This window comes from Chelonoidis abingdonii, chromosome 22, assembly GCF_003597395.2.
Source record: "Chelonoidis abingdonii isolate Lonesome George chromosome 22, CheloAbing_2.0, whole genome shotgun sequence".
In the NCBI taxonomy this organism is placed as follows: domain Eukaryota; kingdom Metazoa; phylum Chordata; order Testudines; family Testudinidae; genus Chelonoidis; species Chelonoidis abingdonii.
Window position 1 is genome coordinate 24,707,463 of NC_133790.1, and position 26,378 is coordinate 24,733,840.

The 26,378-nt window shown below is 51.1% G+C and overlaps 1 protein-coding gene across 2 annotated transcripts in view; it reads left to right on the forward strand.

Annotated features, from left to right (window-relative positions):
• The window catches only part of KSR2 (kinase suppressor of ras 2), a 281,411-nt gene that overhangs the window by 33,381 nt on the left and 221,652 nt on the right, over positions 1–26,378 (forward strand). For both annotated transcript variants that reach the window (XM_032800013.2, XM_032800014.1), the window contains exons 2-3: positions 79–219; positions 8,570–8,720. In XM_032800013.2, coding sequence (XP_032655904.1) covers positions 79–219; positions 8,570–8,720 — 292 coding nt within the window. The remainder of the gene's footprint in view (positions 1–78; positions 220–8,569; positions 8,721–26,378) is intronic.

Consider the following 26,378-nt stretch of genomic DNA (forward strand, 5'->3'; position numbering starts at 1 on the left):
GTAGCTTTGGGGGAAAGGGCAGAGTGTGTGTTTGCTGTGTGCCGGCTGCCTCGAAACACCTTTCCCCTTGTCTTCCAGAGCAAGCTGGTCAAGTACTTCAGCCGCCAGCTCTCGTGCAAAAGGAAGGTGGCCCGGCAGGAGCGCAATGCCAAGCTCGAGGGCTTCCCTCAGCTCCTGCATTGGTTCCGCATCGTGGACATTCGCAAGGAGGTCATGGAGGTAAGGAGCATGCATGCCCCCCTCAGCCTGGAGCTCCTGCCTCTTGCCTCGCCCTGCAGGCTCCACCCAGTTCCCTCCCTCCGCCTCCTTACTGGTGCCTCTGCGCTTTCTTTCCTGAGCCCCCTCCCGAACTCCCTGTGTGCCTCCCCTCCTGCAAATCCCTCCTTAGAGCCTGCTTTCCTGCCCTCGCCTGCACACTCAGAGCAGGGTCTCTGGCTTCCTACGTGTCCTAAGTGCTGAGCCCAGAGGTAGAGAGAGACCATTCACCACAGTGAGTGCGTACCATGCACTCAACTCACAGTGTGGTCTAAATGGCATTGTACCTCAGGGGACAGCAGGAGCCTCTGATCCCGCTGGGCATGGCCACTTCCCAGGTGCACGAGTAGCTCCTCTCTTTGAGCTCATCAGAGAGGTGGGTTTTTTTTTTTTAAAAAGTACTGAAGAATAAACCAAACCCAGCCCCCTGTCCTATGCCATAGCATTCCCAGGGCCGTGCGCCCTGACGCGTTTTCTCCGCCCCCCAAACAAGCCAGTAATACAATCTGAGGTGGAAAATGCCCCTTTTCAGAGGACGGCCTCATTGCTCTTTCGACGTGGTGGCTCAGTGGGATACGTGGGTCAAGTTCTCTGAAGGGCCTGTCTGCATTGGGGCTGGAAGTGTAGCTCGCTCCGATTGAGCTAGCGTGCTGAAAATCGTGTTGCCAAGGCAGCACGAGTAGGAGGCTGGGCTAGACAGCCCAGGACGGTCCCCTCCAAGCCCATATGTATGTACTCAGGGCAGCTAGCCCCTCCCATGCTTGTGCTGCTGTGGATACTCTTCTCTTTTCAAAAAGAACAGGAGTCCTTGTTGCACCTTAGAGACTAACACATTTATCTGAGCATAAGCTTTCATGGGCTACAGCCCACTTCATCAGATGCATAGAATGGAACATACAGTGAAAAGAGATACATACATATGGAGAACATGAAAAGGTGGGAGTTGCCCAACCAACTCTAAGAGGCTAATTAATTAAGATGAGCTGTTATCAGCAGGAGAAAAAATAGTTTTGTAGTGATAATCAAGATGGCCCATTTCAGACAGTTGACAAAAAGGTGTGAGGATATAGGGGAAATAGATTCAATTTGTGTAATGACCCAGCCACTCCCAGTCTCTGTTCAAGCCAAAGTTAATGGTATCTAGTTTGCATATTAATTCAAGCTCAGCAGTTTCTCGTTGGAATCTGTTTTCTATGCATTCTATGCATTTCCATTCTATGCATCTGATGAAGTGGGCTTTAGCCCATGAAAGCTTATGCTCGAATAAATGTGTTAGTCTAAGGTGCCACAAGCACTCCTGTTCTTTTTGCGGATACAGGCTAACACAGCTGCTCCTCTGAAACCTTCTCTTTTTAGCATGTTAGCTCGAACAGAGATAGCTGTTGCCTCCAGCTGGCATTCCCACCTTCCAGCTCCAGAGCAGACACTCTCCGCTTGGAAAACGTTACCGAACAGCCGTTAGGAAACATCTTGGCTCAGGGAAAGCACAGCCTGAGATCCCAGCAGGGCTAGTACTGGGCTTCGTCTTCCCAAGGTTGCCAGACGAAGTAGTTTCCTGGAGTTTAAGGCAAGAGGGGACCATCATGATTGTTTCGTACAGCCTCCTGCCTAACACACGTCCCAGAACATCAGCCGGTCGTTCCTGCACTGAGCTCCGTGACTTGGGGTTGAACTATATAGCGTATGTTTTAGAAATATTGGAGAAGTTTCTGTGTGTGGCTCTTTCAATGAAACCTTGAAAACCAAGGTCCTGTCTTGTCTGTATGGAATTAAATACCTAGGGCACTGGTTATGCTAAGGGTGGGATTTTGTCCCCATTCCTTTTTCCAAAATATCCCCTTCCTTTGCTTCCCCTGCTGTTGTGCGGTGTTTGAGGTGCCTCCAAACTGCGTGGATTGAAGCAGAGGTCCTGTAGAAATATGTGACTGGGTAGTTATAGACTGTATCCTTAATGCATTTGCACAAGAGGGCAGAGGTAAGGTTCTGTATAGAATTATCTCTTCCCCTGCTCCTCACCCCCCAACTTTAAAACATGCTGCCTGTGCGTCTTTGCACTGATTTTTAACGTAAGGTGCCTGTCCAGAGGGCTGGGTGGCTCAGCTCACTGGTTATGGGGCAGGGAATGTTCCATCTTGGTCATTGGCTCGTATCTGGCCCAGCTTGATAGTGACTGAATGTCGCTGGGTGTGAAGCGGGCTGGTGGTCTGTGGATAGTTCTTGGTGGGGAGGTGGCCAGGTTACAGAAGCCAGCCTCACCCATTGCCCAGCAGATTGAGAACACACCCTTTGCGTTTCAGTAATACTTGCTAGGAAAGCATTATGGTTTGCGACTCCCTTTGAAGCAGGTGGCCTTGTCATACACGGGGGAAACCGAGGCCCAGGTGGTCTGAGTGGCTTGGCCACAGTCACAGAACAAGGTAGTGGCACAGCTAGGAGCAGAAACCAGGTCTTCTGACTCCCCGTCCTCTGTGCTCACCACTAGGCTGACTTTCCTGGGGACATGCAAACTGCTCAAGCACATCGGCTGGCGGAGTGTGTGTGCCCTTCTGCCAAACTTCTCTGCTTCAGGTTATCCCCTAGGCCCTGTGGGCTTTGATCTCTTGTCTTCTACCTACCCAGCCCCATAGCTCCCTCTCCTTATGGCTGGTTATGCGCTAGGTGAGGGCAGAGGTCATGCTACTGCTCTCTAGGGCTCTGCAGCTGCTTCTCTTCCAGGCTTCCCACACTATGGGCTCCTGAAGCCCCAGGGCCAGCCACACCTTTTGAATGCAGCAGCTCCAGCAAAGCGGGAGGCCCCAGGAAATGGGGTGCTGTAACCAGAGCAGCCAAAGAGCCGTGCAGTTTTGTCCACTGCTGCCTCCAGAGCGGAGCCAAGGTGTCTTGTTCCTGAGTGCAGGATCCTGCGAGGTGCTGAAGCCCCTTGCAGAAGGGACTGAGCCCTGCTAGAATCCGAGGACTGTCCCCGATTCCCACACCCTCCGAGTGTCTGTGTTTAACTGTGCGTCTCTGGCAAGGCTGTAGGAAACCAGCAGAGGTGGAAATGTCCCCAGTCCCTGTAATATCTAATGCTTACACGGCACCAATCATGCAGAAGGCTTGCCAAAGCACTTCACAAACCACCATATATATGTAAAGAACCAGTGAGATGCAGCCTGCTCTGGGGTAGAGTCACCATGCTGTGCAGCACTGGGGAGAGGAGAGTTTAACCAAGGAGACCGAGGCAAGCCTTACCGTGGAAGAAATGCTAAGTGTGCTTTTATGTTCTCCTGGACAGACAGGACCTTGACCTTTAAGGCCTCATTGAAAAGATCAAGGCTCAGTAAGCAGCAGGGAATTCATTTATTGGAAGGGTTGAACCAGCTCTGCTAGTATTTGAACCTGTGACTCCAGGGAGTCAAGGTATTGAAAATTCAATACCTCAGCCACGAATCCCCATCCACACGGGGAACCACCATCTCTGGGCTGGCCTGTTCCAGTTCACACTAGACCCCAGGATTTCAATGCAGCCGAATCACTGGCTGAAGATAACAGGATCCTTTTTACAATTAGGTTTAAACACCTCCTCCCTATTTTGTAACCCCTAAATTGGGTGTAACCCCCGTTTGCCAGGGCTGGATTTTCATCATGCCTTTTATCAGGGTATTTAGTCTTTAGAATTCAACTATATTCTCCTCTTTTGTCTGGTGCTGCATGTCTTCCACGGGGCCAGTGTAATCTCTGAGTCCCCTGCTCTGCCTGGCTCCCCTCATGCAGCCCACTATGGGTTTTCTGCATTGCTGCCTGCATGCGGAGATGTGGCCACACCACCCCCAGTTCCCCAGTCAGTCCTGCCTTGCCCACATACAGCACCTGCCCCTTCCTGTCCTGGCACCATCATGAGCACCCAGGGCCTGATTTTCAGTGATCTGGAGTGCCCCTAACCCTCGGACGGTCAGTGGGAGCTGCAGGTTCTGAGCCCCTCTGAAACTCAGGCCTCTGGCAACCTGGACAGTGTCATGGGGTGACTCAGGCCCTGTAAGGGTGTGTCTGCACCACAGCTGGCAGGGAGCGTTCCAGTCTGGGCAGACAGGCTGGGGCTAGCAGGGCTTGAGCTGGCTGGTGTGATAAAATTAGCAGTATGGACGTTGCGGCTTCTCACCCACCTGAGCTCCGGGGCAGGAGCAGCAACATTCACACTGTTATTTTCAGTGTGCGAGTGTGAGCGAAGGTGGGTGGGTCTGTCTAGCCCTGGCTGGGAGGCCCGCTCCCACCTGCAGTGTAGGTGCCTGTGGGAACCGGGTGAAGGGGGAATTGTAATTGGTGATTGATGAACACCTGGAGGGCTTGATGGACATGATCTGCAACACCTGGGGAAAGTGTGGTCAGGTGGAAGAGGGAGTTTAGGAAGGGGAACAGAAGCCAGACAGGGGAAGGAGGCCTGGAGTGAGGAAGTGCTGGCCCCAGTTTAAGGATTGGGTCAGAGCAGACCCAGCGTGTGGGGGGTATAGCTTCAGGGGACCAGATCAACATCTGCAGTAGCCTGGGAAAAGGGCCAGGGCTCAAGGGAAGCTGATGCTGCGAGTTAGGGACTGGAAGAAAGCGCAGCAAACAGCCTCCAGGGGAGCGGTGCTCCTGAGGAAGGGACGGAGAGGCCAGGTGAGGAGGAGGTGAGAGAGCCTGACCCCAGCCGTGGAGGGACAGGTCGTTAAGTTGTGGACTTTGCTTGGTGGATGAGGCTGGGATGGGAGGGAAGCCGCAAAGGGGCAGCAGACCAGCTGGGCTTTCTTACGTTGGCTGGAACGTGGGGGAAGGACGCTGTGACACTGGAGGGGCGATGCTGTTCCAGAAAGAGCTGGATGTTAGGGGAGCCTGGCTGGAGGGCCAGGTCCCAATCGTGGGAGCCTGTCATGAAACCCACAAGAGCCGGCAGCCTGCCACAGACCTGCTTATGCTGAATGAAGCATGCCAGCACTGAGCCTAGTGGGACACCCATTCACTGCCTCCCTTCCTTCCGCCCACGCTCTAGCCAGCCTCCTATGCAGATCTCCTGCCTGTCTGGGACAGCAGCTCCGGCCTGCTCTGAGCAGTAGTGTTCTGCCCTTCTGGAGCCGCTGTCATTGAGGATCTCCGAGCGCTTCCAGCACACTCTGGGAGCCAGGGCAAGGGCTTATGCCCACACTGCAGATGGGTAGCAGAGGCAGAGCGGTTCAGAGCGAGCTGTCTGACCCGTACCATGTCCAGGGCAGACTCACAAATGGAACCCAGGAGTCCTAACTTCTAGCTCCCCGCTCAAACCACACTTGGGACCGGATTCAGCGTGGACAGCTCCCACTAGGCTACATTCAGCCTTAAAGGAAGCAGGCAAAACTCCCACTGGAGTTACTGCCACCCCTCTCTGGCTGGCAGGGAAGAGCACAGTATGATGGGGGAGCTTCCAAAGACAGGCCAGTGCTGCAGGCCAGACAACCCGAGAGGAAAACGATTGCCTGGAGTTCAACTCTTCGCCCCCCCCCATGAGCGAGCCCTTCACCTTCTCTGTGCCGGAAATGAGGACTCTCTTTGCTCTCCAGCCACGGTGGCTGTCGCTCTTTGGCCTCCCAGTTCTTTGGCAAGTCACTTGCCTGCTGTTTGCCTCACTTTCCTGGCTGGTGATATGAGGCTGGAGTACTTGGGCTGCCTCCCAAGGCGGCTGGGCAGGGTAGCTAACGATGCTGCTCTGTGGGATGGCCGGGCTTGCTAGAGGCCAGGCTTCCTGTCTTGGGGAAGTGTGTGTTTGAGCCATACATCAGGTGTGGTGGCAGCGGTGGGGAGGAGACTGTGGCTAGAGGCCAGAAAAGGGAAGCAAGCTGTCTTCCACTCTTCCCCATGAAAATGGAAAAGATTGATGCACGTCACCAGAGTGTCCACCAGGGGGAGGAATTGCTTCACTAATTGACTGAGTCCTGCTGTAATAGTGAACTGCGGAGTGGCGAGATTTCTCACGGCTGGGAAATGTGGGGTTGCATATTCAGCGGTGAGGTGGCTCTGCGATGCCACAGCAGCTAGAGGCAGTGCTGTCTAGTGGTTAGGGCCCAGCAGCTATAGTTAGGACCTTTCCTGACCACGCTACCGATTCGCTATAGGAACCAGGGCAAGTTGCTCAGGCTAAAATGGTCATGTGTCTTCTTCGCCTGGGACACCTCACGCCTGATAGTCACAGGTGCTGAGCACCCACAGCTCCCATAGACTTTGGCTGGAGTGTGGGTGCTCAGCACTTCTGTAACACAGCCCCACAGCATCTCCGGTTTGGTAGCTGCTCCGTGGGCTCTTCTGAAGATGTAGGTTTGCTCCTTCCATGCTTCAGACTCCCATCTCTGTGCTTCAGAGCCATTAATCCAAGGGGTTATGGGAGGGCCAAGCCTTGTCCTGCCGTGACGTAGCCACCGACAAGCTCTCTCAAGGGCTTGAAATGTGTTAAAACTAATGGGAATGCATTGATAAATATCCTTCTAACTACACTCTGCAGGGCAGGGCCTGCCTGGCTGGAGAACCCCACCAGGGCTGGCCTGGCATTAATTCCCCAGGCAATGCCAGGGGCAGGGCTGGACCAAGGCAGTCCAGAGTCCTGGCACATGATTAGGTGGGGCCTCCCCATGGCTCCATCCCCACCACTTGGAGTAGCCCCCTTCCCCTCTCAGAGGCATGGCAAATGCCATGGGCTCTCTCTTCTCCTCATAGGAGTGATAGCAGGACCCCCATTCCATGGATGGGAGAGAAATAATGACAAGAACAGGGGTCCATTCTTTCCCTCACAGGCAGGGGGTTCCCTTGATACTTACCTCAGCATCTGGAGTGTGTCTGGTTGCTGCTTTCCTTCCCCTACCCCACAGAGTCCTTAGTCAGAGTGGTGTGGGTGTGGTTTTCCAGAGCAGCGGGTCTGGGAGTTCACACTTCATTGAGGTACAGAGTGTAGTTCACACCTCTCCAAGCTATTGTTTCGGGCTCTCGGCAGACTCAGGTGGATAGGAATAAATCAGTTATGCTCAAGTCACATTTTCAGGCTTTTCTGCTCGAATCTGAAGGCTGGAGACTTTTGTTTTAAAGTGAAAACTGCAATTCTGATGCAGTCACGACTGCAGGAGCTGGGACTGTAGGTGTGGGCTCGGCTAAGGCACGCATGCCAGCTTCAAGCCCTCTGGAGTAGGGGTAAGAACTGAACTTGTCAAAGCCTAACCCGAGTTCAGTTTCTCTTCTAAATTTTGCCCCAGCACCAGCTGGATCAGCCTGTGGAGCCCTGTGTTAGAATGGACTGGAATCTGACGTAGGACGGTGCCTTTCCCACTGTGCGGTCCCAAAGCGCTTGCCTTGTCAGGGGAGACTGCGTTTGTAGGGCCCACCCAGCAAGATGCTAAACACCCTCAACTGCCATTGATCACGGTGTGAGCTGAGAGCTCTTGTGCACCCTGCTGGATGGGACCCCTAATGGCTTGTAGTAGCTCAGCCATTAGAGAGAAATGTGCCTTTATGATGGTTCTTAGCACTGACTTTGACAGGTGCGCGCTCTCTCTCTCATCACAAGGGTGGGTCAGGATTTCAGATGTGTGAGCAGGGCATAGAGAGGTAAATAGACCAGGCCAGGGTCTCGTGGCGAGTCACTGCTACATGTGGTGCAGAACCCAGGTCTGCAATAGCTCAGAGTGCTTGGCAAGTTACAATCTGCTTTAGAGGGAATTCTCCCCACCTCTCCCCTCAATGAGCAGTGGGGTTTTTAACTTCTGCCAGCACAGCAACCTGAGACAGAAAGATGGGATCTTGGTTAGTATCTTGTCTACATGAGATCAGAAAGCAGCTGTTTGGCTCTGCATATTTCCAAGGCAATGAACCTTTCCTTAATGCTGAAGCTCCCTTTGTAGGAAATCTATCAATGCAGCTGTAGTAGCCTCAGGGGTGAGAGTGGAGAGATTTCTTTCTATATGCATGTAATGGTCTACAAGTAATTAGAGATGCTATAATAAAATTTCCAATTCATACTCAGCACTGGTCCACAGGGTCATGACATTTACTTGGAGTGTGTTTTTCATCCACTAGATATCTCTGAGCTGTATAGAGTTTCAGGTGTGATTGGGTCCTGGTAAACAACATGAGACAAAGCTGGAACTTAAGCTGTGTGGAAGCCTGTTTACATGTGCCAGTAGGTGGTAGCAGGTTTCTTTCTTAAGTGCCTCCTCTGTAGGACGGTCTGTGATTTCATGGCACAGGGGACAGGCTTTCCTGTTGATGTCTTCTGAGACTGATTTGCAGTCAGCTCTCAGGATGCTTCTCCCTCCCTCAGCCCTCTCCTGTCTCTCATCTCTAGGAAATCACCCCTGGCCAGCTGAGCCTGGAGGACCTTCTGGAAATGACTGATGACCAGGTCTGTGAGACGGTGGAGAAGTTTGGGGCCAACAGCGAGGAGTGTGCCCGGCTGAATGCCTCCCTCTCCTGCCTCAGGAGCGTCCACAAATCAGGTGAGGAAGGGCTATGCAGAGCTCGCTGCTTCTGCTAGGTCCTGTGGGCTCACTCATCTGCTGAGGAGTCCTCTGACTCTCTTTTAGAGATTTAAGTTTTCCTTCTCTGGGTCCCCTTTGCTCCCTCACCCTTGTATTGACCCCACCTTGCTCCTGGCTGAGTGTGAGTCCCATGGTCAGTCTAATCAATGTTAGTCCTGAGCTGGCTGGAGGGGATGGGCCTGCTGTCACTTCATCCCCCACCAACACCGCCCAGGTGAGCGTCAAAGGAGCTTTCCATCCAGGTCCTATGGTCTCTGGCACCTGGGGCATCACTTGTTGTCTTGGTTGGCAGCCTCAGCAGTTGCCAGTGGGGTTATGGTGCATGGACTAGAATATATATAGTTAGCACCTACCTTTGGGGGGGTTCAAAACCCTATAGATTCACTATGAGTCTTCATTGAATTCTGTAGGTTTTTAGCGGGTTTCCTATATAATCTTTGCATCCTCCCTATTAAATTCCATGTGACTCTTCCACAGTGGGCAATGGGCAGTGGAGTGCAAACTGCCCCTCTCTCCCTTAGAGGCAAGTCCCTGAAGGCCAAAGTGGGGACATGGAGCAGCGCGGGGGAAGCTCCCGTGGCCTGTGTCCATGCCGTGAATAAGCAGAGACCTTCAGTCTCTAAAGCTGTCAGTCTGGCCCCTCTCCCTCACACATGGGGGAGATGATGGTGAGGGAATGCTCTGCCAAACTCTCTGAATGGGGTGGATCAGTGACTTGCACGTGAGTGGAGATGCCAGGGGCATGTCTGACATGGGAGTGTGTGGCCTGGCGTGACCCTTGCCTGTGCTGGGAACTGTTCTTGTCTTACCAAGCTGATGTCTTCACGTTTTGCCTTTCCTTCTGGATATTTTCTGCTCCCTTTTGGGATATGAGGATCCAGACTGAGAGAGAGACACATGTGCCATCTGGGAGCAAAGCACTTGGTAATCAAAAGTTATGGCAATACAAATACAAGGAGGCCTGAGGCCATCTGTCTCTCACAGCTTTGACCGCTCAGAAGGGGCCGGTCCTGGCTTCAGCTCACCAGAGACCAGGTTGGTAGCACAGTATGAATCCAGAGTCAGATCTGGGTCCGAACTACCTCAAAGCTCAGGGGTGACTTGTCCCCGGGGTGCTGGACCATCTCTAGTCTGGATGTTTGTGAAATGCCCAGGACGTACTTCTGATTTGGCCAACACCATGTTGAAATGTGTATCTCTGCCAGGGATGCTGTTTTCCAGCCTTGTCACGGTCCTGTGTGAGCTCAGGCAAGTTGCTTAGGCCCAGATCCTTCAAACGCTTGGCTTGACACTGAGTTTTCTGAGGGAGGTCATGAAGGGTGATCTTGGGCTCATGTGCATATGTCTCCTGCTGGGAGAACTCACCTATCCGTCTTGCAAGGCTCGGAAGTTTGCATTGTCAATGTTGGCAAAGCAATTTTGCATCTTTGGTGATGTGCTAGAAGGACCAAGTATCCTTCCAGGGCAGTTAGCCATGTTGAGGCTGTTAAGTACAAGCGTGCTGCTCCAACAGGGCTAGGGGAAAATCTCCCCCCAGCTTGCTCTCTGCCTGGTGGGGTTCTCTGCACTTAGTGGGAAGAAGGAACTATCACGTTGTAAGGAGACACTATTTAGCAACATCAGTCTTGGGTACATTTGTGCTCCAAGCCTCCTTCCTCTGTCCAGCAGAGGGCCCCAGAGGTCCTTGAGAATGCGATCGCTGCTGGTGGAGCACCGAGTCCCTTTCTATGAGGATGTGATACCCCTGCAATCTTCATCCACAGCAGGCTAACGAATGAATAAATGTGGAGCCAGGCTGCCTGAGAAACTAGAGGGGTTTTGCTGGAGCTGAGGTTTCCCCCTAAAATGCAAAGGCCAAATCCAGCCTTTGCTTTGCATTCAGTGGGTGTCTCTGGACTTGCACGCACCAGTGCTGAATTTAGCCTCAGATCTTTACCTAAAACAAGTCTTGTAGTCCTAATCAGAAGCTTCATGCTGGGCCTGATCCTCCAGGCCCTCCTATGAGTTCTTGGCCGTTTGCCTGCGTCGGGCCTGCAGGCTGGGCCTCCCTGTTCTTCAGCTGGCAATGAGTTTGGGCCCAAGACTGAAGGCCTCCATGTCCAGTACGTCCATTATTGAACTGCAGCTGCTATTCTTAGTTTATGTTCAGTCCTCTTTCCCATGAAATTCCACTTGTCTCAACAATGTCTGGTGGTAGAGAGTTCCACAGGGTAACTGAGTAAAACGGTATTTCCTTTTACATGTTTGAAAGGTATCTTCTTAATTTCAGTGAGTGTTGCCACAAATCACAGCCCTGCACGACCTTCTCTGCCCCATTCATTCTCTTATATATCTAGATCTCCTTAAAACTAAAGAGACCCAGCCTTTTAAATCTGTTCTTGTAGGGAATCTCCTTAGTGCCTCAGTTTCTCTTCCCTCCTGTGAACAGCACCTATAGCTTCTACTAGTAGCATGTACTTCCTGCTCAGATTAGCCCAAGAGGTTAATTCTGCAGAGACACCCTCTGGTGCCTGGAGCAGTGCTCCAGTGACTCATGGTGTCTGAAGGGGGCGTCTGGCCAGTTACCTCAGTAAAGGAGGCCAGTCTGTGGCTCCCTGTCTCATCTCTCACTCGGGTTTGGTCAGCTTCTTTCTCTCTGATTTCCAGTATTTCGTTTGCACCCGCCACGTGTCACGTGGTGCAGTCCAGCAGTGGACGTGCCAGAAGTCAGTGGGCACTGCTCCGTACTACGTGTAAATTACTGCCCAGGGCCACCCCACAGCAGCAGGCCAGTGACAGAATTGTGAATAGAACCGCAGTCTCCTGACTCCCAGTCCAGGGCCCTGCCCAGGCAGAGCCATGACTCTGCTTTGCCAAGAGAGCTGGCATACGGACGCCGCTAGCAATTATTCTGCCAGTTCCTCACCCTTGCTGACGCCCAGTAAAAGGCTGCACTGAGCTGGTGCTACCCATGACCAGATGAGCCCTGCCCGAAGATGTGTGCCTGCCCTGGGGTCTCTGCCATATAAGGCAATGGAAGCGGAAGGCGAACTGGCACAGGTTGCGTTGGTGGTAGTGGCACCAGGCAATACGTAGCACGCCTTTTGAAGCGGCCACAGGAGCCCCCACCCTAGCAATCTAGCAGTTGGAGTTTTTGCTGCCTTCCTTAAATCTGTGATCCCTGGGCCAGGAGGAGTTCCCTGTTGTGTAAATGGTGGAGGACAGCTGTGACCGGCACGTGCACTGGGAGCAGGAGAAATGTGATGGACACGCTTGTCTCAAAGGAGAAACATCTCTCCCTCTTGCGGCAATACTAACAAGGTCCCAGAACATAGCTGATTCAGGGCCAGCCAGAGGTGGGAGAAAGTGGGGCAATTTACGTCAGTCCCCGGGCCCCACAGGGGCCCCCACAAGAGTTTTTTGGGGCCCCTGGAGCGGGGTCCTTCACTCGCTCCAGTGGCCCCAGAAAACTCTCGCAGGGCCCAGGCCCCCGGGAGTGTCTTCTGCTCTGGGTCTTCGGTGGCGGGTCCGGAGCAGAAGGACACCCCCCCACCCCACCGCTGAATTACCACCAAAGACCCCAGGCCCCCTGAATCCTCTGGGCGGCCCTGAACTGATTGGGTAGTGCTCACCCAGCTTCCTTCCTCAGCCAGGTCCCTGTCCCCATCGGGAGGGCTTTCCGCCCCCATGTGCCATGCATCCTCTCGGCTGACTTGTCCCCTGCTGACAAGCTGATGGGTTTACTCTTATACAAGGTTCCTGCAAAGCTTTCCCGCTCCCGGCCTGGGAAGGTCTTTGCTCCATTTCCCTCTCCTGGGGAAGGAGCCAGAGTTCTGACCCACAAACGCTGCTGATCTCAGGGACTCGCTGCTGACTCAGAGGCCCTGGGCTGCTGCGCTGACTCTGGAGTCCCTTCCGGCACCTGGCAGGGAGCAGGAACCAGTGGCTGTCTCTGGGCAGCCTTTTAAGGGTAATCCTATGGGAGTCTGGGGGAAGGCAAGGAAAAGCCAGTACAACTTGCTCCTGCATTCTCCAGAGGGGCATGGCCTGTAACCCTCCAGTCCCTCCCAAAGTTGGCCCCTGGCTGTCGTCCTGCTGGGTTGTGCAGACTCAGAGTCCCCAGCCCCAGGGATGGGATGAGCTGGTATCATTTTGGCTGCACATTCTCCCCCTGCTTTCATTGGGGGTGCTGGGAAGACAGCCATGTGGGGAGGAAAAGCGTGATCTGCCTCACTGTATCTGTTGCTTCCTTCCTAGCATCCCTCTTTGGCGTCTCTCTGACAGCTGGCGGGTGCACTGCGCAGGCTCTCTGGGTGGCAGCAGAGGTACCCTGGGATAATGAAGCTTTCTTGGGCGATGAGTTGGAGCGCGGCAAAGTTGCAGCTCCCTTGAGGTTCGTCTACTCTGCAGTTTGACACCCGCAGTTGGCTCATGCCGGCTGCCTCGGGCTTGCAGGGCTCAGGTGCAAGGGCTGTTTAATTGTAATGTACACGGTCAGGCTCTGGGACCCTCCCACCCTGCAGAGTCCCTGAGCCCAACTACCTACAGTGCAGCTAAACAGCCCCTTAGCCTTAGTCAGCTGGCCCGGGTCAGCCGCGGGTTTTAATTGCAGTGTAGGCGCACCCATAGGGCCCTGCACTGCCATACATAGCTCCTCTGGAGCTCCCTCTGCAATTGGCTTGTAGAATGTTCTTGGGGTTCACCCCTGACCTGGGGGCAGGAGGAGGGAACACCCCCCAGGGGGTGAAACCATTGCATCCCTCTTAATGGTGTTGGATATCCTTGTGCTTGGATAAGGGCTCTTCTCCCCTGCAGCGTGGCTGCTCCCTCGACCACAGCCTGTGGCCAAGTCTGAATTTGTGTGTACACCAGCAGCTGTGGGTGTTGCAAGTCTGGGCTTGTGACTTCCCTGTAGAACGGGGAGATGGGAGGGGGTTGTTCACACCAACTCTAAATTCCCACCAGAAGCTTTTCTAAGCAGCAAATCTATACCTGTGAGGTAGCTGTGCCCATGCAAACCCCATGTAGGGGTGCCAGCATGAAGTGGGGTTTACACTAGTGTTGCTTAACTGGTTAATTACTGAATGAAACTGTGCTTCTGCACACTCCCATTTACCTGGTAAAGCTGCATTGCTGGAACCTTGCTTTGCACCAGTGCAATGTAACTATGAGGATGTAATGCCACTGGTGTGTACTGGTGAACCCCCCACACCCATGCACTCAAGGAGGAGCTCCCCTCCCAGATTTGCCCAGATACAAGTGAGATCAGCCGTCCAGCCAAAGTAGTGAAAGCAGCTGGGAAAGGTGAACTCATGCCTGACATTTCCCTCCAAGCACAAGTCTCTTTACCATGGTTAACTCCCTAAATCCAAGCCTCTCTCATGTCTCTGCCCTCCTTCCCTTTGGCATTTCGGCTAATTCTTCCCGATATTTGTCCAAGTGTATTGATTCTTCCCCTTGGAGCCCACTGCCGGACTTGAAATGTAAAAGGCTCCTAGCATTGTCATTGCTTAAATACCTTCTGCTTTTAAAGCCTTCTGCAAACAAATACCATTCACCCTCAGTGAGAGCACCGAGCCCAGAAAATAGCAAGGACGCCGTCTATGTGTTCCTGTCCTTGTGCTGCCTGGATGTGCGGCTCCTGAACAGTTTTGCACATGGGGAGCAGACATAATGAGCATCAAGTATTCTGCTGCCGTGGCATTTTGCATGCTGAAAATGCTCAGTATCCTTTGCTTCCTAGGATCCAACATAGGTACCCTCTGAATATCCCAGTACTTGACTGCGAGAAGGCAGAAGCGCTGCTGCTGTTGCTTGTGCTCTGATTACTTAGGGACACATGTTGGCGGGGATGAGGGGAAATGCTGGAGGGTCAGGAGATAGTGGACAAGGAGAGGTGCTTTCTAGCGGTCTGAAAACAGCAGTGAAAACCGAGAACTGCTGAATTCTGTTCCTTGCTCTGACAATGACATTCTCTCTGCTGGGCAATTCACTTAATCTCTGAGCCTCACTCTTCCTATCTGAAAAACCAGAGGTGATGATCCTTGCTGAGCTTCCAGGTGATGGTGAATTAGCTAATCCGCGACTAGCACTTTAGAAACACCTAGTACCCTAAGTGCTAACTAGTATTACTGCAGCGGCGTTTCTGGGGGACAATATCAAATCTCAGCTGTGTTTTTCTGTACTCAGTCACCACAGAGAGGGCAGTAATTAGGCACATTGACATTCTCCCCAGTATTGTATTGGTGCTATAAATGTCATTCTTTACAATAAACTAGAGGCAAAGGAGGATGGCCCCCTTCTGAAAGCCGGCACCTGCTGGGTGGGAGGGAGCCAGTCTTAGGAGGCAGTGTCAGTCCTCCTGGTGAGTAACAGTGTTGGAAACTCTGAGCCATTTTCTACATTTTCAGGGCACCCAGATGGCTCCCAAAGTCAGGTGGAATCCAGCAAATTGTTTCGGCTAAAAAGATAGAGCTTCCTCCCACCCCCAAAATGTCAAAGACTTTGTTTTAGATGTTTCCAAAGTGAGCTGTTTGGAACTGACATTTTCAAAACTTTTCATTTGACCTGAACAAAATATATTTTTTGTTTGGGTGCAAGAAACTGAAACAATTCAGTTTTGGTTTGAAACCAACTTATTTTTCCCACCCCCAGATGTTTTCAGTTTAACCACTGAAACGAAAAACCAATTATTCAGTCCACCTAGTGCCTTGTATTAACAGTAAATCCCATGGTGCAATGGTCCCCATTACATCCCTGGTGAATTGAAGTCAGTGGAATTACACCAGGCATTAATCTGGCCCAGAGTCTTTTTACATATTTTCATCTTACTTGTACGTCCAACAGCCTCTAGTGCTGCATTTCAGCTGAGCCGTGGGAAACAGCTAGGTCCCCACTGCTACCATGCATACGTTCACCTTACTGTTCCAGGGTGTTGTGCTGGGCCAGCCAGGGTCACTGGTCCTCGTTCTGGGGGCAGAATAGTTGTGAGGAAAGGAAAGCAGATGCAGTTAATGAAGGAAAAGCAAACCAACCTCCTGTAGCTGGTACAATGGTTTCTGGGGCCAGGCCTGCTGGGTGAGCGCTGTTGGCACGCAGGTTCTTGATTCTTGGGTGAGAAGGGGCTGGGGGAACATTGACACTGCAGCATGCCCTGCCCTGAGAGGGAAGGTAGATCTGGCATCCCTGAGGAGCACAGCCAGCTTATAGGTCGTTAATTGGGTATGCAGGGAGTCCTGGCCAGATGGGAGTCACCTGCTGCCAGTCAAGCTTGCTGCCAACTCTTTTGTTTTTTTTCCTTTGCTTCAGGCAACTGTCTGTATTCCCCTGATCACTCCAGGAGAGATCCCTGCAAAGCTGTTGCTTCTGGGCTTCTCCAACCCCATGGCCCAGGAGAGCGCACAGATCCCTGGTAACAAGAGAGGGAAAAGACACACATAATTGGGGGCATCTTTGTTCTTCTGTGCAGCCCTCTCCAGGCATTGCCTGATTTGCTTTTAACTGGTGCAGCTGGTGTGGTTCCTACCGCTAACGATGGGAGGGTGCTCCGCAGTGGAATGGATCTCTGCCGTAGGAGGTTTGCCTGCTAACTGACGACCCTTTCCCACTGCTCTGTTTAACTTTGTCCCTCCACATTCTGCTCATGCGTGTGTTATTCTCACTCTAGAGGGTGGCAGTGTCTGATTTCTGTATTTGCACTGAGCTGCTCCGCTCCTCTGTGTCTCTTCACAGTCTCTTGTGTAATGCCCCAGCTGGTGTTTCGAAGGCCAGGTTGTGAAAGTCAGGCCTGGGAACAGTTCTGGGACAGAGAGAGGGCCAGTAAGTGGAAATTGGAGCAAATATTGGCAGATCTCATGATTTTATGGCAAGATTTATGACATTGTATGGTTATCTTAAAGTGCCAGCTCCTGGAGTCATGTGAACATAGGAGAATCTCAGCTTTCATTGACAAATGTAAGTTTCTAGCTCTTGTGGTTGCAGAGCGGCACTTGAAAGCATGGCCAGCGTGCACCCCAGGGCTTCATAAACCAGATGGCAAAGAAAGAGCCCAGAGGTATTTCATAAAAGTCATGAGTCTGAAGCCAATCTCATGATTTTGGGCAGGGCTGACTCCTGATGGAACCTTTGGGAGGTGCAGCACCAAGTTAGGATTATCTGGGGAGGATCAGGAGGCTAGGACAGAGGTAGGAGGAGACAGGAAACTGGGTAAGGAGTGACTTGGTTGGAGGGCCAAGAAGAAGTTGGCTTTAGTACAGTGTTTTGGCTAGAGTCAGGGGGAAGTAGGAAGCAGGGAGCCCAGATGGGAGAATACTAGATCTGTTAAGAGAATCAGGTAGTGTGGCCTAGTGGATCGAACGCAGGACTGGAACTCAGGTGACTTGGGTTCTATTCCTGGCGTTGCCACTGACCTGCTAGGTCACCTTGGTCAACTCCCCCTCCCTCTCTTGTCTGGTGTGTTTGGGAGAGGGACAGTCATTAACTCTGTACAATTCTTTACATGTACAGCGCCAAGCATGGCAAGGCTGGGATATTGATCAGGGCTTCTGGGGGCTACAGTAATGCAAACAAACAGTGTGGATGAGGGTTTCAACTGTTGGAGTAGGCAAAGGGCAGATATTTTATCTTATAGGAGACATTTTTCTGTTCTCACCTTTGTTACCTTCCTCATATAGCCTCCGAGTCAAACCTCCCTCCGTTTCTTGTAACCTTCTCCCAGAGCACCTTGCTTCACACACACAGCTGGACCTGACCCTGCGAGGTGCCAAGTCCTCTTCTCTTCTGGCTGGAGGGTGTCCAACCACCACTTCTCAGGCCTGCCCTCCCCCCACACTCCGGGCAGGTGCAAGCTCTCTGATTTAGCCTAGAGTCCTCCACCAAAGTGGGGTCCTGTTGTGCTGTACAGGTGTGTGTATATGTACATGCGTGTGCATGCACACAGAGGGTCCCTGCCATGATAAGCTTAGGCTAAGGCAGATGAACGTGATGCACTGCCCAAAGTCACATGGTGGCTTTTCTGGTGCCGAGATCCGTGTGGGAAGGGCTGGTGCAGGACACGGGGGAGTGGGAGGGGGGTGTTAGGAAGGTGCCTGATGCCTGGGAACTGACAGGACATACCCAGTATGTCCCAATAGGAGACACAGACAAAGGGGGGCCGTGGCAGAACATGGGGCTGGAGTGTTCAGGCTGCAGGGGAGTTTTGCAGGGTCCTGAGGGTGAGGAGTTGGGACAGTGTGTGGGGAGGGAGGGGAAGCTGGGGCAAACAATGAACTGCACTAGGGCTGGGAGTTTTTGAAGGAGCCCAAGAGAGGTGGGGTCTGAATCTTGCTGGATTTTGGTAGGATTTGGGCATCAAGCTCCCTTCAGCTCAGTTGGGAATCCCAGCCCAGGAAGTCAGTTTGATCCCTTCAGGTCTTCTGATGTTCAGCTTAGTTATCTGGCCTGGCAGAGCCCAGGGTCAGGGCCAGAGAGTGACAGCATCGGCTCCTGGAGCAGTCCACGTGATCACACAGGTGTGGAGAAGCTAATCTCCCTCCCGCATTGTGGGCAACAGCCACTATCACGCAGAGGCCCTGAGTGTCCTTTAGCAGCTGGCAAGCAGGATGCCATTAGCGGACCTGCATGCTGAGCGGAGTGGGCAGAGGGCTGTCTCTCATTCAGGAGTGCCTGACTCCATACCTGGGCCTTCAGCACCGCAGTGCAGCCCTGTACCCCATCAACGTAAGGAGTGACTCCGCTAGCTGGTAGCAGTAATAAGCTGTTATGCCCTAGTGGAGCAGATGCTAGAGGGGCATGTGATACACTTCACCGGTGCTTGCCCGGTGGCAATGCTGTCCTGCTTCCTCCTTGGTGGGGAGTTTACTGTTCCCAGCCCAAACACTTGGGCTGAGCAGTGATTCTCTGCTCCCCCAGCTGTGATCCCGCTTTCTCCCCCTCTGGTGCTTTGCATGTAATTAGGTGTGAACTAATGAAGATGCAAATAGCTTTGCTCAGTGAAGTACCAGTGCTTGTCTCCCTGGCTGAGTCCTGGTTCAGGAGCTGCAGGGGTTTCGGAGATTCCTCATTCAAAAATTTTGAGTTCAGAACCTCTCTCACCTGTAGCCGGCGGGCTTTGAAAGAGTCACTGCATCCCACTGTGGGGGTGACTGGCCTGGCCACTGCAACACAGGCCTGGCCACATCCTCTGGAGAGTAGGGCTGGGCAGGACGAAGTAGGCCTAACTCCCACAGAAGCTAAACCATTGGATAAGCCTGGTGAAGACGTAGGTAGTAACTTGCACTGATGTAGCACCTTACAAACTGATACATGGACTATAGGGATCCCTTTGCCATCACTGAAGTGCAGCCAGCTCTCGGGTGGAACATGGCTGCTGTTGAACACCCCCCGGGAATGGAGCATGGCTGCTGTTGAACACCAGCGTAGTCTAGGAGGTGGAGAATACTGTGTGTGTGTGAAAGTCCAGGAGGTACGTTGGCATGCAGAATGGAATTGAGACCGATGCCATGAAATGCTCCAGGGGATCACGAATTATTGGAAAGGCTCAAGACCATGTTATCTTTGTCCCTTCTGGCATCTGAAGCAGTACGGTGCCCTTTAGCACCATGCCGGGAACTAGCTTCTGGGACTTGGAGGGAAGATCCCTTCACCATCACTGAATTACCAGAACCACCTCCTGCAGCATCTGGGTTCCTCCGTCTCCAGGTTTCTCCCACTGCTGATGTGGAGCATGGGGCGGTCCAGAGAGTGCTGTTTCCCTCCCCATCCTGTTTGTTTGGTCACTGCTGCATGCGCCTGCTTCCTTAAAGGGGACAGGAGGATTAGGAGAACGCACAGGGCCAGCCAATGTGAGCCTGACCTTACTGGAGATAACCAGTACATACAGCAGCTTCTTGTAGGAATGCTGAGCCGTACCTAACACTTGAGCTTTTTCAGGGTTGGCGTTGCTAATCATTCTTTGCCCTTACGTAGCAGCTCTTGGCAGAAGGTCTCAAAGTGCTTTACAAGCAACGGCTAACTGATCCTCCTCATGCACCCTAAGAGGTTCATATTGTAACTCACCTCTTCTGTAGGAGACTGAATTGAGGCACAGATGCAGTGGGACTCACCCAAGGTCACACAGCAAGTCAGTGAGAGAGCCAGACACAAAACCCAGAATTGACGCCTTTTCTAAGCTCTAGGCCAACATCCCCACCCACAGTGTAAACAGCACCCAGGTGGACCGACACCTAGTCCCCTCTTCAAACCACTGGCCAGCACTGTTATCTGGAATTGACATATGCTTAAGTTCAGAACTGGAAACTGCAAACTCCCTGTGATGAAATGTTACCGGATTGAAAGGAAGGGAAGAACTAAGACCTCAAGCAAGCTCTCCCCGCGCTTGTAGCTTAAGGGGAGAAGGAGAAATTAAATGAATTCTGCATGAGCAGCGTTGATTTAATAAAGAAAAAGTGGATTGATGAGAACATCTGATGGCACTCAGCCCTGGGAAAGCTGTCGCATCATGCTACACGGACTGGTGGGCCCACAGAGAGAAATGCCTGCTGGGGCCTTTGTTTTAAAGGAGGAGGAATCCACTGCGGTAATCATGTTTCCTTTTGCAGTTTGTTTCCCTGCGCTCACCTTTCCCCCTCTTTCTCTGTCATGAGTGACGTGACATTCACCAGTGCATGGCAAACTAACTACCCAGAGAAAAGGCTAGTGCTTCGTTTGGGATTTAACTGAACAGATTGTGTGCTGCGAGGTCCTTGATGGAGTTAACGACCCTCCTTCTGTCAGGGGCACGAGTCTTGAAACCAGCTCCTCAGGGAGGGTTAGCATCAGCTGCTATTCTCAGGTATGTTCATGCCCCAAAGTTCAGAGACTCCACAGGACCCACCAGTTGCATCCTAACCATCCAAACTAGCTTGGTTTTGCTCTGACACGGGGTTGGATGAGATATCAGACTAGGCTTCAGGGTTTAAGCCAATCTCTTCACTAGTAGGGATTCGGATGGGACCTGCGTGGGGGTAGTGGGGGCAGATTATCCCACAGCTGCCTACTGTGGGGTTCTTACAGCTTATTCTGAAGAAGCTGGGGCTGGCCAGTGTCTGAGACAAGATAGGGATAGATGGACCTTGGGTCTGCTGCGTTGCTATGACAGCTACTCCCTAGCCCATCTTTGGGGGAGTGGGGATAAGCCGTGGCATTTCCCTGTTCTCGCCAGACACCTCAAGGATGATTGGAATAGCTCTGATTTTTCAGTGGCCTCTCCCCCATCTTGGTGCCTTCCAGTGGGGTGAGCAAGAAGGCTCTGCCCAGTCTTTAACAGCTGCCTGACTTAAAAATCCCCACTAGGGCCCATGTGTCCCAGCTCTGTCCCCTGGTTGATGTAACAGCCCTTTTTCCCCCTGCTGGAAGGGGCTTCTGCTCTTCCATCCAACCAATTACTACTTCATCATAAAATCCTGTTCCCTAGCCAAAGGACCTATTCCCAGAAATTACCCAGTAACTTGGTCTATTCTTTGCAACTCTTGGGAGCCTGGGTAAGGGTGGTGTAAATCGGTGGGAGGGGATAGGGAGTAATGGAGATTTAGAAAAGAGCAAAGAATGGGCGGAATCCCTTAATTCTTTCCAGACAGCCTAACATTTGGGTTTAGAAAAGGTACAGACCTGGGGTAGCCAATTGTATTTTTGTCAAGGTCCAAATTTCTTGGTTAAGGGACAGTCAAGGTCCAGACACCACAGAAAATAATAATAAATAAGTAAATACTTTTGAGGGGGGGGGTCCATTCAAAAGCATCTGGAGATCTGGTTTCAGCCCGCAGTTTGCCTGTTGACTCCTTGTAGGCTTTGTGTAAAGAGCATGATGCTGGGTTGGGACGTTAGTTGTTCTAACACACCTACCGGCTTAGCAACTAATACTTTCTGAATGAAACTGTTTTTGGTTTACAAGTTTAATTTGTGTGCCTCCATTTCTGCCTTGGTACAGTGGGGCTAGTGGCACTTGATCCATCCTTACAGAGCAGGGGCCCTCAAACTTTTGCACTGGTGACCTCACAGCAAGCCTCTGAGTGCGACCCCCCTTATACATTAAAAACACTTTTTTTGTATATTTAACACTATTATAAATGCTGGAGGCAAAGTGGGGTTTGGGCTGGAGGCTGACAGCTCGTAACCCCCATGTAATAACCTCGCAACCCCCTGCCGAGAACCTCTGTTATAGAGCACTCTGACACTTTAGGTAAGTGCAAAATCTTGATAAGTCTTTATCTTGTAGGTTTTTTTAATCTTTGCTTCTAAAAACACTGCCTAGATTTGCTGGTTTCAGTCCCAAGTCATGCCGTCTAATTGGACTGTCCAAAAGGTGCAGACCCTGATAGGGGAGAGGGAGCAGTTGAAATAGGGATGATGTGAATGATGCAAGGACCTAGGGGAACCTTCATCCACACCAGGAGCTGAGGCTGACCCACACCCTGTTTCAGATCTGGAACAGTCTAGAGCTGTGGTTTTCAATGTTTTTTCATTTGCAGACCCCTAAAAAGTTTGAAATGGAGGTGCGGACCCCTTTGGATATCTCAGAGATAGTCTGAGCAACCCCAGGGGTCCACGGACCACAGGTTAAAAACCACTGATCTGGATAATTCCCCTCTCTCTGTTGTTTTTAATTTTAATGCGGACTCCTACCAGTATTGACTCAGATGGAATAGCACCACCTACTGAATCACCAATAACACTGAGGAGTCCTCGTGGCACCTTAGAGACTAACATTTATTTGGGCATAAGCTTTCGTGGGCTATAACCAATGTACTCTGAATGCTCCTGGGCAGTCTCCCATCTCAGCACTGACCAGACCTGACTTGGCTTAGTAGGACATGTGAGCAGATCACAGTCTGAGGCTCCATGACTGCAAGCCCCTCATCCTAGAATCCCTCCTAGCCAGGGAAAGCACAGCGTAGCCTGAACACTTTCTCTGTAAGACCTCCTGTGGCCCGAGGGACTCTGTAGCTCTGTGGTGGTCTCCCCTTTGTAATCTGCGCTTTGATATGAGAAGCAGAGTCCTGGGCTCTGGAGGATGTACCTGGCAGCCAAGAGTTCCTCTACGAGTGCTGGGAAGTGACTTTATCCTTTAATCTTTGTCGTTATTTTTTTCTTTCCTGAGGCTCAGACCTTGGTGGATGACAATGTTTCTCCTCTACTGATGTCAGGTACAAAGCAATATTATTCTGCAGGCCACAGCGTTGGGTTTTGCAGGGGCTCCCATTCAGCACGTGCTGAATATGCAAATGGTGGAAGGTTCACGCTGGCCAGTGCACTTTTGCATTTCTAACAGTTTGGTCTCAGGCACTGCATTGTTTGGGGGGTGGGGAGGCAGCGGAACGTTTGGATCTGATTTGCCCTTCCCTGCTGTTCGCTCAGCCCAGAGAGCAGAGCAGGCAGCAGACACTGGGGGACACACAGTAGGAATTGAGAAACTCTAAACAAACACCCTCATCTTTGGCTGCTGTCTGCTGATGAAAGGGTGCTTGAAACCACTGGCTGCTGAGCACCTGCTTGTCCGGAGGGCGGAGCAAAGCGGCCAGAGATATTGCATATTCAAAATAAAAAAGCCTGGGAGAGCTAAGGCTTTGTCTGCCCTGGCCAAAGCTTGGTTTATTCACATCTGGGGCTGTGGAGAGGCAACGGGATTTGGTCAGTCTAGAGTTGAAGTTATGCAGACTTTGGTGGCCCCATCCAATCTAGTGGTCAGGAACATTTGACCAGCACAGCAGAGTCATTTGGACACTGTATTTTCTGATTGCTACTTTCCAACTGACAAATATTCAGAAGATCGATTTGTTCATTCTTGGGTTAAAACATGTTCTGTATTTTTAAATATATTTTGGCGAGATGTGAAAATAAACCTCAGGTCTGTGTTATGCTGGATTTCCTGAACTCACTGGAATGAATTAAAATATACCCTATGGTGCATTTTCAGGTATATATTTTACATATGCCTTGAGTCTTAAACAAAAAAGCTGTACTTAAGGTCCTACCATATAATTTATAAATGGGTTACTGCCTCTTTAAAACATTGTGTGTTTTAGTCACAGGTACAATAGCAGAGCCAAGATTTATATTAATAAAGTTGGAATGAGGTGCAAAGTTAACCTCTTCCATCCATCTCTATTGGAGTCCTTAATTAGAGCCACCTAATTTCCCAGGGGAAATGGTGTGGGGGGAAGAGAAAACAGCTCATTATTGCATGTGTCACATAATGAAGCTCTACAAGAATGATTTTCAATATTCAGCAGCTACCCAGTGTCCAAGGGAGTTAGATTAGGGTAGAGGGATGGAGTGGGTCTCGTACCCTCCAAGGACCTGTGTAAGCAAATCAAGGTTATGCACCATGAAAGGTCCATGGAGTTGGATTTGATAACCTTGCCTGGAGCCAGCCAGAGGGGGATTGTGTCTTAGTGGACCGGGCTGGGGACAGGGCACTTGACTTTTGTGCTTGACTGTGCTGTTGCCATGGGCTGTGACCTGGGCCAAGTTTCTAACTTTGGAGGTTTAGCTGTATAGACCTACTGCTCTCTATGGTGCAGTGTTGTTAAATGCTGACAATACGCTTGTACAGAACAGTTTCCGAATGCAGTGCCTGCCCTGAATAGCTTACAAGCTAAAGCTTGTTAGTACGTGAAATGTAGTGTGCACTGGTTATTAAAAACCTGCTTATTGGGTTAACGTGAGTGTAACAGATTCTTCTCCATCATGGCTATGAACCCTTAGACTTGGAAGCAATATTTTAGTGGCAGATAAAGCACTGATTTTGGACTCAAACAGGATTAATTTAATATTTAATATTAAATGAGATCCCAGTAGAGGCGCTGTGGATTTCAGAATTAATGGTGTGTGACTAGTGAATTGTGAGTGGAGCTTATTATCTAAGGGGAAAAATGATCTGTCATCGTATATTTGTCAGTCAGTCCTGGCTCTTTAAGAGGGGTGTGTGTGTGTGTGTGCGCGCGCGCATGTGTGCATTTGGAGGTAGTGAAGGTGACGAGAAGAAAATTGGGACTGGGAATGTGATGTGAATAAAAGGGATGGTAGAACCACAAAGAGATACTGAGGTCAAATCTTAAGCCTAAAAGCCTTAGCTGAAATCCATATTTACCCAGTGGAAGAGGATAAACCCAGTAAGAAGAAGAAAAAAATAAGCCTCTTAAGAGAAAATTGGAACGATCACAAAAAAATGGTGAGGTTAAAAATATATAGATAACAGAGTCAAGTTTTCAGGCAGGCCTTGAGCCTGTGCTCACAAGTTCTGTGTGCTCCACATCTGCCTTGGGGAGTTGGAAGTCTGAACACGTCTGCACCCACAGAAATGCCTGGCTGTGCAGGGGCAAAGCTTGGAGGTACGGTTTTGGAGGCTGAGTTAGGAAAGTCGGCCCTTTTACGGCACAAACTGCTTCTGGGTCCTTTGAACATACTCTCTCAACTTGAGCGAGGTGGAATTGAATCAAGTAGAGTTGTGAGTAGACTAGCAGACAGATGATGACCCGCTGAAGATTCCCTTCCATGAAAATGACAGTACACTATTCTTAGATTTTGGCCTATCCCCTTATGTATCCTTTTATCATGGGCCCTGATCCTGCACTCCATGAAGTCAATGGCAAAGCCCCCACTGCCATCATTGCTGTGGGTTGACTCAGAGACAGACCCCAAAAACCCTTAGTTTGAAAAGGAAAAAGAGCTTTTCTGTGGAACTTTGCTGCCTCCTGGCCTTTTTGTTATAAGTGCAGGTACTTCACTAAGCACAGGCAAATTCTCGTCTGTTTCTCCAATTAGTTTTTTTAATGGAATGGTTCATAAGGGGCTTCTCATCCTTTAATTAAATCTGAGAGAGTGAGTGCACGAACGATGGACAACTTAGCCCAGAGACAGGACAGCTGTCACCCAAGTCGTTCTGGGAAGCCACACTGCTTAATAAATGACGAATGAGAAAGAGAGAGCATCTATTTTGCATCCTCTTTATGCAGAGATCTAAGGCTTCAAAGCTCTGTGTCGGGGATAAAAGGTCAGCCATGTCGCCACGCAGCCATTTCCTCAAGACATGTGTCAGTGCCTCTCTGGCAGATGAGGCCTCAAAGGCCGCTCCTTGTGATAGGTATCTCTGAAGCTGTGGTGTGAGACAAGAGGATGCCTGTCAGCCCCAACTTGGAGGAGTCAGAGCATCCTGCACATTTGTCTCTCCCACCCCTTCCTCCTGTGAGAGACTTTTTGCGCTTGCGGTGTTGGGAAAAGGCCCCTGCTGTCCCAGTCACTCTGTGGGTTTATTAATGGAGCGAAAGCTGCATTTCTTCCCACTCTCGTTCTGTGCCCACACTAATAAATCACCATGACAGGCGTTTGGCTTACTTAACGCCCTTCATTGTTTAGCTGGGAAGGGGAGGAGGGTAATTCAGCTAAAATTGCCGCACACTAGAAATCGTTTCTCTTAAAAACAATATTAATATTCGGCATCTAAACAAGGGAAACCTACTGTAATAATTGCACAGGCGAATCATCAAGTCTGGCTCACCAGTCCAATTATCAGACAAATACACCAGCTCTGAAATAACGAAGATTGCCCCCTCCGCCCCAAAATCCATTCCCTCTCCAGATGAGTTGAATGGAGAGATAGAT